The following is a 12313-nucleotide window of genomic DNA, read 5'->3' on the forward strand; positions in this document are numbered from 1 at the left end:
AAAAGCTAAGTGTTCTTGGAGTGAGAGCTGATCTTTAAAACACAGGGCTTCTGATTCTTGTAGGAATTAATCAATAGTGTGATTCAGATTCAAACTGAGTAGCTGTAGAGCAACCTTTTGTGTTCTTGGCTTCAAGTTGCGTTGGGGGAGGTTTAGATTAGGTATTAGGAAAAACTTCTTCACGGAAAGAGCGGTCAGGCACTGGAACAGGCTGCCCAGGGAAGTGGTGGGGTCACCATCCCCGGAGGTGTTCAAGGAACGTGTAGATGTGGCGCTTGAGGACATGGTCTAGTGGGTACGGTAGTGTTGGGTTGGTGGTTGGACTGGATGATCTTATAGGTCTTTTCCCGCCTTAGTGATTCTTCCTTGATCTCATGATTCTGTATGTGGGTACCTATATCTTTTCAAAAGAGTGTGAAAACCTTTGAACCTTCCTTGACTTTCAGGGATGGGGTGGGCGATGCTTTCTGAAGAGTCTCCTATGACTAATGTGTCCTTATAATGACACTAATCTTTTAGTTTGTTTTCCAGGATGGAGATGTGATTAAGAAGCCGCCCTCCATGGACCTGGCAAGCAAGAAGTGCCAGCAGGTGCTGATGGACCTGGAGGGAGTGCTGCAGCACTTGGAAGTAATGTTTAGTTTGACACGGGTTCCTCGGGTTCTTTTTCTCCTCGGAGGCAACGTCATGAGCCCCAAGGAGCTCTACGAGCTCAACTTGGAGGGCATCTACGAGGGCAGCGCCGAGGAGAGCCTGCAAACTGCGTCCTGCGTCCGCAAGCTCTTCCACTCGCTCTTCGTTGCGGATGTCTTCAGTGAACTTAAGGCTCTCCCTGTCATGGGCACTGTTGTTATGCTCCAGGGACACCGCGATTGTGGTGTTGATTGGTTCCGGCCCAAGCTCAACTATAAAGTGCCGAGCCGAGGGCGGAAGCTGACTGTTAACTTGTCCTGCACTGGAGACATCAGCCTAAGCGCCTCGCCTCCTCGGCGTACGACTCCAAGCTGGGAGGACTACGTCTGGTTTCAGGCACCAGTGACGCTCAAAGGCTTCCACGAATGACCTGTGCTCTGTAGAACTCTAATGAAAGATTGAATAACCTCTGGTGCTGCTGTAAGTGATAATAACTTTATCAGATGTCTCTGTGTATTCTTGTCTGCCTGGATCCCTTCTCCAGGGCATCTGCTGCCGTCCTGTAGCTTGGCTGTGTTCATCTGCCTTTGTCTCCTGAAGTGTCATTGAAAGCAAATACTCTTTAAGGCACAGTTGCACACGGATACTGTGATTCTTTAGAGGCCTTGGCTGTGGCACGAGTGACAAATTAGTGGGGTGGGAGCAAGACTTCCCTGCCGCGTACCTGGCTGGCAAATGCTGGATGCAGTTTTCTCTCTCCAGAGTTACAATGTGGCCCCTTCTCTGGTAATAACCTGGTACGTTAGCTGATTGTCTGGGACTCGGATAATGGGCGTGATTGATAACATGCTTGGCCTTTGCAGTACAGGCCGTAGCTGTTCTTACCCCCCCTAGTCCTGTGAAAGGAGAGCTCTTGCTGCAGCCTCTTCAGGCTTGAGAACTCGAGTGTTTGCCCAGCTGTGCGATAAAATTAGACTTCCCCATAACCCGATTTTAGTGACTTAATAATCCAAAGGGTGGATCTTCTCAGCAATTGGGAGGTCTCGTGCTGGTGGTGAAAAGAGGTTGAGCAGCCCTGTGGAAGCAGGGGGGCATGTCTTCCATCTTTTTGACTAACCTTTAGTCCAACAGCCCTGACAATGGGCGTGTGCACTTAAAATCGAAAAAGTAAGCAGTTCCTGCTCTAACCCTTCTCCTCGGAGGTTAGGGTTCCTGCCCCGATACACTAGCTAATTCTCACTTGAAACAACAACAACAAAAGGAAGCTTCTTGCTTCCTTTTATGCCTCAGAAATCTTAGTCTTAGACTCTGAATATTTTTGAAATGTGAAGAGGAGGGGAGGGGAGCGCCCTCAAGCTCAGCACTGTCTTCACCTGTCTCAATTCTGGTTTGGAGTTGGAATGTGTTACCTGGGAGCTGAACTTGAGCCCTTTCTTCTGGCCTGGTGTCTACTGTAGAATGGGACAGGGAGGGAGGGAAACCCTTGGAGCACAGTGTGTCCCAACCAGGTACCTGCCAGAGTTAGCCCCAGTCAGCTAGGCGTGTACCTGTCCTGTTCGAAGAGAAGCTGGAGCCTACTGGTAGTGAGGTCGCTTACGGTTTCCCACTAGCGAGAATTGCACGGGGGGGGTGGTAAAAACCCTTTGGAGGGAGAGTAAAGGTTGAAGTAACCCTCTACACTCGGTGCGTAAGTTAACTTTGACCTCACGGGATGCTAATGTAGAATGAGGAGGAAGTTAAGTTGACGTTTTTGAGCTTAGAGAACAGTAGGAGTGCTGTCTGCCACATCCATTAACAGCTGTTTACAATGTGTAGTAACTCAGGCTAGCTCTAGGGGAAAAACTGCTGGAATGAAGCAAGCTGCCTTGCGTGCCGCTGCCCACTTGAAGATGTGATCGTAGGTCTCTTGAATGAAATGTAACTTGAAGTAGGGGTGGTTGTGCTCAGGAGATCAAAACCCTTTATGCTTCCACCAAAGCTGCTTGTGACATGTGTTTAAGGATGCTTAAAGAAGCTTTTGAGCAGAAGCCTTTGTTCTGAGGAACAAGGGGCCAGTCCCTTTCTGCTCTCTTTCCCCATGAGTGCAGTGTTACCGCATTAAACTGTTTACATATTCTGTTCTACTTGAACCGTGATGCAGCAGCGATGACGTGGTGCCGGGAAGGAAAGAAGACAAGATGCCTTTTTGTTTGAACAAGCTTTTGAGCTTGATTAACAAGTTTAGTACTATAATCGTTACCAAAATAAAATGCTGGCTTCTGCATGTGATTACACTGGATTTATTTAATCCCACAAAGCGAAAGCTCGGCTCTGCTTGGTGGCAGAACAACGCACTTCCGTTCTGTGTATGTGAAGCGCGGGTTCACAGCTGTTCCACCTTTCTGACAAAGTGTATGATGTCTTGGGCCAGAAGCTTTGGTTCCTCAAAGGCAGCGAAATGCCCTCCACGTGGCATGTAAGAGTAAGTGATGATGTTCTTGAAGGTATCCTTGGCCCAGGCGAGTGGTGTATGTACTAGCTCCTGAGGGAAAGCTGCAATCCCGGTGGGAACATATACTCCAACCCTGGAAAACATTAATTAACTTCATTTTTCAAAGAAGTCCAGGGGGAAGTCTGTAAAACCCTTCTGACTGTGGTAACTGCCACAGTCAGCTGGAGAAGCTTCCCCACAGCAGCCCGTTTTGTGGTCTGTACTCTGCTGAAGAGCTTCACTTGTATTTAGGCCTTGGATTTAAGAACATGGTACTTATGTACTACGAGAGGTAAACTGGTTCAGTCTGCAAAGACAGACTCTCCTACCTGTATGATCCATCACATGGAGAATTCTCAGCAGTGTTTTCCTGGTCAGCGTCTATTTTAGTCATCTCAAAGCCAGTGGCTGTTAGAAGGTGCTTGATCCTAGTCTAGTGGAAGGTGTCCCTGCCCACGGCAGGGGGGTTGGAACTGGATGGTCTTTAAGGTCCCTTCCAACCCTAACCATTCCATGATTTCAAGCACTGCTCTCCAAATTGCTTCCCCAAGTTTGTGCCTAAGAGCCGTAGCTCTGGGCTTATCCAACAGTAAGCCATATCCATCCTAATTCAGTTTAAACTTCTGTCCTAGAAATGCTCATGGGTTTTTGGTTTTGTTTTTACTGAGCTGAGCCACAGGTGGTGTTTGTTGGCTGTGTAAGTAATAGGCCTGTGCTTGGAACACAAACAAAAATGAGTAAGTCTTCTGCATTGTCTTGGCCACTGGGTGCCTTGGGTGAAGTCTAGGTTCGAAAGAAAAGCGGCCCCCTTAGCTACAGTTCTCAGAGGAAAACACCACGGATGTCTTTTGAACTAGTGAAGTTGGCTGCTGTAAGCGATCTCAATAGTGGTATAGACAAGCGGGGTTCAATTTCATTTGCAACTCTGTCTTGCGCCTGCCACCTCGTTACCTGTCATCGGCACCTAGACCATGGTCCTTGGAGAGGTTCTCCTTGTAGAATCGCATTGAGGACACGATGGAGGACGTCACCCAGTAAATCATCACGTTGGTCAAAAGCTCATCGAGAGAGAATTTGCTGTTGGGAGAGCAAGATGACGAAATTTCATTGAGAACTGTTTCTCGATACGCTGTATTGGGCTCGTGGCGTGAAGAATGGTTGTTCCTCTTGTTCTCCCCTCGTTTTCAAGCAGCAAGTTCAGTGTCACTCAGGTGCCCAGAGCCAAACTGCCTGGTGCTGAAGCAGTGGCTTGCAGGCAGTCTGATGTGAGTTCAAACTACTACTCGTCACGTGCAATCTTTCATCCCTAAAATTCAGCTTTGACTGGCCTGTCTTTTACCCATCTCCTCATTAATTACCACCACTCATGCTTTAAATGAGTCTCCTCGTGGAAAAGTGTCGCTTTTTCTTACCTTTCCAAGCCTCCATCATCCTTATGCAGGAACGATTTATCTGTCCAGGTAGAAAATTTCTCCAGAATATATGCAGCAAGCCCCACGGGCGAGTCATTCAGTCCACAACCTAATTCGGGAGAAGAACAGGAGAGCTACTGCGGTTCCCTGGCATTGCAGCACCCCAGCAGGAGTTAAACTGGACCCACATGAATTTCTCAGTGTTTTCTAGGAGAACTCAGTAGCCAGCCAGTATTTTAGGAGCCCTGGTAGCGATTTGTTCTTGACAAATTCACCCTAGTGGAATTTCAGCTGTAAGGGACGGCACCACAAACTCGGGTAATTCCTATACGAAAGACGCTAGGAGCCAAAAAAGTTCTTATTGTCTTCTTGGTAAGGTGTGTCAGGAGGAGGAAATTCAGATGTGAAGAGGTTATACTCTGAAAAGAACTTTCAGATAAGCTATTTGGGAACAGTGTCCTGCTTAGGATGGATAACCAGGACCCTGCTCATCACTTTTTATCTAATTCAAACAGCGGAGCGCTGCGTATCTGTTCTCTCTTCCTGCCTTCGGGGAACGCTAACAAACACCTCAAACACAGCGGGGGCACCGCGTATGGTACCTGCGTTCTTACCTGCAAACCAGGGATAGGGCTTACTCCAACAGCGATAGAGGGTTGCCTGGAGAAGATTCCCACCCCGTACCCTAGGCTGCAGTTTTACAGTGTACGCGGTGCCGCCCGCCCCCAAGCGTCTTTCAGTGTGACTCTGCGGGAGATGGTGCACGACAGCACCTCGGTTTAACAGCGGACGTGGCTAAGGCCAGGTGAAGTTTGGGCATCAGCACAGCGGTTTCTGTCAGGCCTGGAGTGATTTGCTACGGGTCCAAGTCATGTAAGTGCTTTGACCCGCCATGATGGGGCAGGCTAAAATGTGCCAGCTAGCGTGTGACCTGCCTGGAGATGAAGGCTTTCTGGGCTGAAAGCTGCCTCTGAACCACTGTAGGCAATGCCCACGGGTTAGATGCTCAGAAATACCAGTCTTGTTTGCAGTTGATCAGTCGTTCAACCTGTGTCACGTCTTCGGTACCACCACTTGTGGTCAGCAAAAATACTTCAGCTTTGCTCGAAACCTGCCTCATGAGAGCTGAACTGTTAATGTAGATATTTCTTGAGACAGAGTCAGGAATACATTTTTATTTTTCTCTGTTCCTTTTCTACATTTCACAGTTTTAGTGTGCTACAAAACTCCTGCTCTTCTTTTTCCAGGTGGAAGTGTCCTAGACTACATACAGTGCTTGTACGAAGCTGCTTGGTCACTTGTCTTCATTTTCTCCCCTTCCTGTGTTCTTCTAAAATACTTTTATAAAGCAGGCTTGTCAGGGGTGCAACAGATTCTGAATATCATGGATTTAGTGATTTGTCTTAGTTTCTTTTTGCTTTCTTTAAGAGTTTGTAAGATTCTGTTAAACTCTGAGCCGGGTGATGTTTTAAAGCACTATCAGTGACTTGGGGGTTCTCTCACGTGGCAACAGCCGAACGAGAGCCCATTGTGATTTTCTTCCTCTACTTAAATTGCTTTGGACTTGGTTGACCTCGGTTTTCATTGGCCACTTTAATCAACCGGTTGCTTAAATGTTTTTGCAACTCTCTGCAGTTATCTTTAGATTAAACCAAACCCTGGGTAGCTGTCAGATTTTCACTTAACCATTAACTTTTATCTGTAGAGAAAGTAGGATCATGTTGAAATGTGCAGGTGCCAGCACAGATTTTTGTGATACTCTCCCTCCCCTGGAACTTGCTGACTTATTCCTATGCTTGGATTCTCATATTAACTAGTTGTTAATTTAAACCTTTTCTTAAGGCAATCTAATTTCTTTAAGAACTTGGGGGCGAAACCTCACCAAAACCTTCTGGAAAGTTAAAGATGTTCCGTTACTGGATTCACAGCTCTGATTCTGCTAGAGCTCTGATTTCTGAAGTAAGATTTCCTTGTGATACTATCATCTGTAAATCAATTATCTTTAAAATAGCTCTGCTAGTTTTCTGCTCAGAGACTAGACATACTGGTCTTTGTTCTTCTGGGGCTGCCTTCACTGTCTGGCTCTACTGTTTGGTTCAGCCTACGGTCTCCACATCCAACACCAGCCGGAGACAGCCCCGCTGTCTTCCCTCATAAGGGATTATTTCAATAAAGGAATACCCCGTAATCCTTGCTAGTGGGGACCGATGAAAAGATTTCATTTAACTTTTCTGAGGTGGCTGTATCTTTCTTCAGACTTATCTACTGGCCCCGCAAACTGTGTCAGGCTTCTGGTTTTTCTGGTGTTAGGGTGTGTTGACCTTCCTGCAAGTTTCACATAACCCTTGCTTATGATATTTTTCTTGTTTTCACCCACATTTATTTCTAGAACCTTCAATTTCAGGACCCTGTGCTTTACCTTAGGAGGCTTTCTGCAAAGGGGTTCATTCCCCAAGAGAAGCGGTGTGTCATTTCAAACACCCTGAAAAGCAAGTAGTCTCCATCTTTTTTTTAAGCTGTTCATTAACCTTTACACGGTTCTTGTCCCCTTGTCTTGCATTCAGTCACCAGAACTCATTGCCTTCTCAAACACCGTTGGCCTTTGTTCAGTGCAAGTTTTTATATACCACAAGCAGGGAGTACACAGCATTCCCTTACCTGCAGTGTCTGGCTTGGTGGCTTGGATGTGTAAGTACCCGGACTCTCGCAGAAGCTCATACACGTTCTTCTGGATGAAAGGGTACACACGGCGAGCATCTTCCCTAGTGAGACCTACAAGCCATGGTACGTAAGCCCCAAGCATCACAGAAATCATCCTTCGCAAACCTTGTTTTCTGACGAAGATGAGATTGAGATGAAGCCCTTTCACGGATCTAAAGTTAATGAATAGAAGGTTAAATCAAGTGATTTTCTGTCTCCAGATTTTCTAGAAAGTAAGTCTGACTGGAGCTGTGATAGCAGCATTTCACTGATCCAAATACATAAAGCCCTTCAGGTTCATCATGATAAAAAAAAAGGAAGTATGGAAGTTAGAAATGGTACAGCTGGTGCCATCTCCATCCAGCTGTGCCACCGGTGTGATGTTAGCCCTAGGTGCTCAGTGTCTAGGTGTGGCATAACCCCGCTGGTAGCTCCGGCTGTGGATATGGTGGTGTTCTGTGCTGTAGGGAACAGGCTGTGTTGGGTGTTTTCTGAAGAGCTTGAGTAGATCACACGGGGCCGCCGTGCTGTGGGTGCTGCGAAGCGCAACAGCGGTCAGAAACCATGAGCTGCTCAGCCTGCAGGCTAGCTGCTTTAAGGATTTTCCCACTTTATCTGACCTAAGTGTGGCTGTGGTGCTGCTCTTCATTAAATGCTAAACAACGAGCCGTGCTCTCATCTTCTGAGGAAGGTATTGTGTTTCTTTTCTGATCGGCCTCGACTCTGCATTTTAGATAGGAAAGTCCTGTACTTCGTGGTACTGTTCAGCTGCTGAAAGTCTGAGCTCCTTCCTTTTAGACTGATCTCCCTTCTGATTTAGAATGATGATCTGTCACCTTGAGGTCTCAAATCAAAATGCTGCGGTTTACTTCCACAGCTAGTGAAAGAGAAGCCAAACAGCACTGAATTTTAGAAAGCGTGAGAACTGTGCCAATATCAACGCAAAGCATGTGAATATAACTGAATGCCCAGGGTGGTGATGTCCCTGGAGGAAACCAAGCAGGAGGGGATGAGAGCCAGGGCAAACAAGGCAGGACCAGGATTGTGGAGCAAGAAGGCAGGGTAAGAACTAGAGGCAGATTTTCTGCACTGATTCCCTTTGCTACTCACTGTGGCAGCATCTGGGCCATGTTTGTGGTAATACGAGATCCCCAGTCTCCTCCCTGTAGGTAATACTCCTTGAAGCCCAATCTATTCATCAGCTTATGAAATATCCGAGCAGTTGCTATGGTGTCAAAGCCTGCAGGTAAAGAGAAACACAGGAGACCCGTTTGTCCTAGTGTTCATCCCCTGGCTGAAGATGAGCCTGCCAGAGGCACGTGAGTATGCCGCTGCGTGAGGGCACAGCGTGCTCTGCTGCTCTACCTCGCCCCTTGGTAATAAATTGAACACAAGTTGACAGAAATTCAGTGGAAAGTGGAGGAAGTGGAAAGTAGACCTGGCTTCCAGCTACCATTGCCTTCCAGGCCAGGCCCAGAGCCTCAGTGATGTGGGCGATAGTGCAGAGCCAAGAATCCACCTTCACATCTGCAGTCCCCAGGGGGGCTGGGAATGGCCGAGTTGCTACTCTAAAAACCTTGCGAGTCCAACAGAGCCTTTTCGTCGCTTACCTTTCTGGTGCGGTGCCTCTGAGAAGCCATAGCCTGGGATGGATGGGCAGATGACCTCAAACACCATGTCACCCTCATTCAGGCCGTGCCCGCCTGGCTCCGTGAGCAGAGGGATGATCTTGTAGAACTCGAAGAAGGAGCCAGGCCAACCGTGGACCATCAGCAGAGGTTGAACAGCTCGACCGTGAGGGACGTAGGAGGGCTTCACGTGGATAAAATGGATATTGATCCCTGCCACATATGCAAGACAGAAAAATTAAAGCTCTGGTTCCGTCACAGTTTCTGGTCTGGAGTCTGAAGAAGGGTGGCAAAATTGTAATTAGCATTCGTAACAGAAGTTATACAATCAACCCATGGCAAGAAGATGCCTGGCTGAAAGGGTGTGCCTGATATTGTACCCATGTCTCACCTTTTAAGTACAGACAGAGGTATTGATCCCATCCCCGGATGTTGGGGTCACAGGAGATTGAGCATCAATCTCCTGAGAAACTGGTCTCAAAGTATATAAGTAGATTTGCACTTAAATGGATCGCGTAATGCAGGTAAGACACATGCAAAATCATGGCAAAATGAGAAGATACGTGGGTGATAAAAAGAGAAACATGAAAAAGTAAGTGCAAGGTAGAAGTTTGACCTGCAAATGGCTTACATAAATCTGGCTAACCTCAGCTGGCTAAACGGGGTGGTGTGGGGGGAAATTCTAGCCTCAGCGTCTGGGTAGATTTTGCAATTCTTAAAGGTGGCTTCAAAGCAATAGCAGAAGGCAACCTCATCATTAGTTAGCACAGGTTCGGAGCCAGATGAAGCCCATCTGGAAGCAGACCTAATCTTATTGCCACTGTGGAATGGTCTTAATCCATAGAAGGGTGTTAATATAGCCTCCACCAGTGACATTCCACTCATACTGCTGAGCTGCTACGCATACTGTGGTCTTAAATATTGTAACTTCTTAAATCCTCTCCTTCTCTGCTCTCTGTGTTTCAGAGGGAGACCTGCTCAAGCCGCGCAGCCCCCCTCACCTTCAATGGTGGTCTGGAAGTGGGGGTATCTGTTCAGGACTTCCACTTGCTTGCGCCAGTCGAACTGGTTCCTCCAGTAGGCCACCACCTTCCGCAGGTAGCTGGAGTTGAAGCCGTAGTGGAAGGCAGCGGCGACGTGTAGCGGGCCTGCTCCAGGCGGCGGTGCAGGTCCTGCGGGGGGGAGCCCGTCTCGCAAGGCTGGCCAGCTGCCCGCGCCCGCCCCGTGCCAGGGCAGGCACAGGTGGGATTTCCTGGCTCCGACAGCTTTTGTGCCGTTACCTGGGGCACCACGAGACCTCCTGAAGCTGTGGCATAGTCTGCATGACCACCTGAATCGTTTATATGAGGAATACATTTTTCTACAGGTTACCAATTCCCCTAGGGCCCACGGGAGTACTGGGTCCTACTCTTGCCTTGCTGCTAACTCCCTTTTGGGGTTTTGGCACTAGGAGCTTGCCAGCACTGCCAGCTGAGAGAAGAATAAGAAGCTCAGCCTCAGCTGCCAACTGTTAGTTGGCCAGATAATTAGAGACAGAGGTACTGCAACTCAGTCAAGACCCTGTCCCTCTTCACCTTTCCAGCCCTTCCCTCTGTGGAAACCCCTCAGTCCTGCCCCCACCAGTGCAACTGCTGTCCTGGTGCCCTCCCACCCCACTCCACCACCCACAGACCCGCTGTCGGTCTGCTGCTCACAGCGCGGCCTTTCCGCTGGCCAGCCCCAGGGTGCACGGTGGGTCTGTGGCCTTTCTGGGACATCGCAATGCACCTGAGCTCAAAGCCTGTTCATAAAGGGCGGTGAGCCAAAGCATCATCTAATGGTGCCCCAAAATATCACCTCAGGTGGGTGACGGACTGGCTTCACCTTGCAGTTTTCTCCCTACATCCCAGCCACCAGTACCTCTATTTCTTTGTCAGACGTTTCAATCTTGAAGGGATGGATACTTTCATCTTCTTTCCCTTTTAGGGGTTTTTCACCTGAGCCCCACCATCCATCGCCCATTTCAATAGTCTTGATCTTGTGCCTAGACCTCAGCCAGTAAAGCAGCATCCCTCCAACCCCCAGGGCGGCCGCAGGGATCAGGACTGCATTCTTCTGAGAATATTCCAAAGACCTGGGGAGGCATAAAATTGTTTGTGTTCGGCAGCAGAAGTGTTGAGGGTAAAGGGACAATGCTGAGGCTTGTATTCACATAGCTTGCCCCTGAGCAGTAACAAATGCCTACAGATCCCACGGAGTCAGCAGGGGCTGGGGGGTTTTGTTGTTTTTGAAGACGACGGGCAAGATTTGGGGCAGGGTTACATCTGCCGGTACTGCTCAGGGACCTCAAGTCCTTGCTGAGCAGGACCTGCTGATCACTCAGCTTCCTTGTCCCGCTCTTTGTGGAGCAGGGTGCCTGGGGGACAACGGTCAATAGGATATGAGCCAGTCTGTTTTAAGGCAAGTACTGGAGTGATCCCGTGAATGAAGATTTTGGTGGTGGTGTCATACAGGGCAGGGAAGGGACCATGCTGTGCCCCAGTCAGGGGGCTAACAAAAAGTGGAGGCATCAGCACAGAGCAGCTATTTCACTCACCTTATCCGGGACAAGATGCTCTCCCTACAAAAGGGGAAAATAAAAACAAAAAAGATCCTTATAGTCTGATAGTGTTGTCTGAATGGTACCAACCCTTGGGGATGTTGCAAAGGATGTCACCTGCCAGCACCATTTACTGCCCAGCCCTGGGATCACAAGCTGTTTAGCCACCTGGCAACCTCTGCCTTTGGTTTTCCTCCTTTTGGATAGGGCAGAAAGAGAAGGGCTCAGAGCACTGCCTCTGCACGAAGAGACGGTGTTTCTGGGCTGTGTTTTATCTAGACAGTTTGTTGCCATAATATTCCCTCCTACAGCACAGTTTAGATAAAAGGCATTAAACAAGCCCGTCGGCGTCCTTGTGGTGTTCCCTCCTACCAGTGGCTGGGTTACTTCAGCCAAAAAATAGTTTATTTTGCCCGCTGTGTAGTGCTAAGTCTACAGCATTGGCAGGGGACTTCCGAGCTCAAGGGTTATTCTGCTGCCAGGCACGTGGTGCTGTAGGGCTGGCTCAAGGAGAGGCTTGTGGGACCTTTCCCTGTTTAGAGTTCCATGAGCTGCTATACCTTTGCTGCTTCTAATTACTCCTGATGGGATACCAAGCTTTTAGGCCTCATCTGCATGCAAGAAAAATAAAATATCCTTCTTGATTCTCTTTCAGCCTGGTAGATTCTCTTACAAGAAAAGCAAAGTCTAGGCCAGTGATTGTCCCCCTGTACTCAGCACTGGTGAGGCCGCACCTTGAATCCTGTGTTCAGTTTTGAGCCCCTCGCTACAAGAAAGACACACAGATGCTGGAGCGTGTCCAGAGAAGGGCAGCAGGGCTGGAGAAGGGTCTGGAGCACTAGTCCTGTGAGGAGCGGCTGAGGGAGCTGGGGGGGGTTAGCCTGGGGAAGAG

At 48.5% G+C, this 12313-nt stretch overlaps 2 protein-coding genes across 2 annotated transcripts in view; one reads left to right on the top strand and one right to left on the bottom strand.

Annotated features, from left to right (window-relative positions):
* Window positions 1–531: 531 nt before the first annotated feature.
* On the top strand, window positions 532–1062 carry MAD2L1BP (MAD2L1 binding protein; the record flags this gene model as incomplete). The annotated part of the gene is made up of 1 exon (XM_010158758.1): window positions 532–1062. A coding segment is annotated over one exon (531 nt), but the record flags the coding sequence as incomplete, so codon positions are not given.
* Window positions 1063–2995: 1933 nt separating this feature from the next.
* LOC104514942 (epoxide hydrolase 1-like) overlaps window positions 2996–12313 on the bottom strand; it is a 10515-nt gene continuing 1197 nt past the window's right edge. Inside the window, 10 exon segments of the mRNA XM_010158757.1 lie at window positions 2996–3197; window positions 4055–4180; window positions 4516–4624; window positions 7174–7388; window positions 8326–8455; window positions 8826–9056; window positions 9845–9979; window positions 9982–10015; window positions 10743–10956; window positions 11419–11442. Of these exon segments, the coding sequence (XP_010157059.1) occupies window positions 2996–3197; window positions 4055–4180; window positions 4516–4624; window positions 7174–7388; window positions 8326–8455; window positions 8826–9056; window positions 9845–9979; window positions 9982–10015; window positions 10743–10956; window positions 11419–11442 (1420 nt within the window).

This window comes from Eurypyga helias, unplaced genomic scaffold (genome assembly GCF_000690775.1).
Source record: "Eurypyga helias isolate BGI_N326 unplaced genomic scaffold, ASM69077v1 scaffold7659, whole genome shotgun sequence".
Classification (NCBI taxonomy): Eukaryota; Metazoa; Chordata; class Aves; order Eurypygiformes; family Eurypygidae; genus Eurypyga; species Eurypyga helias.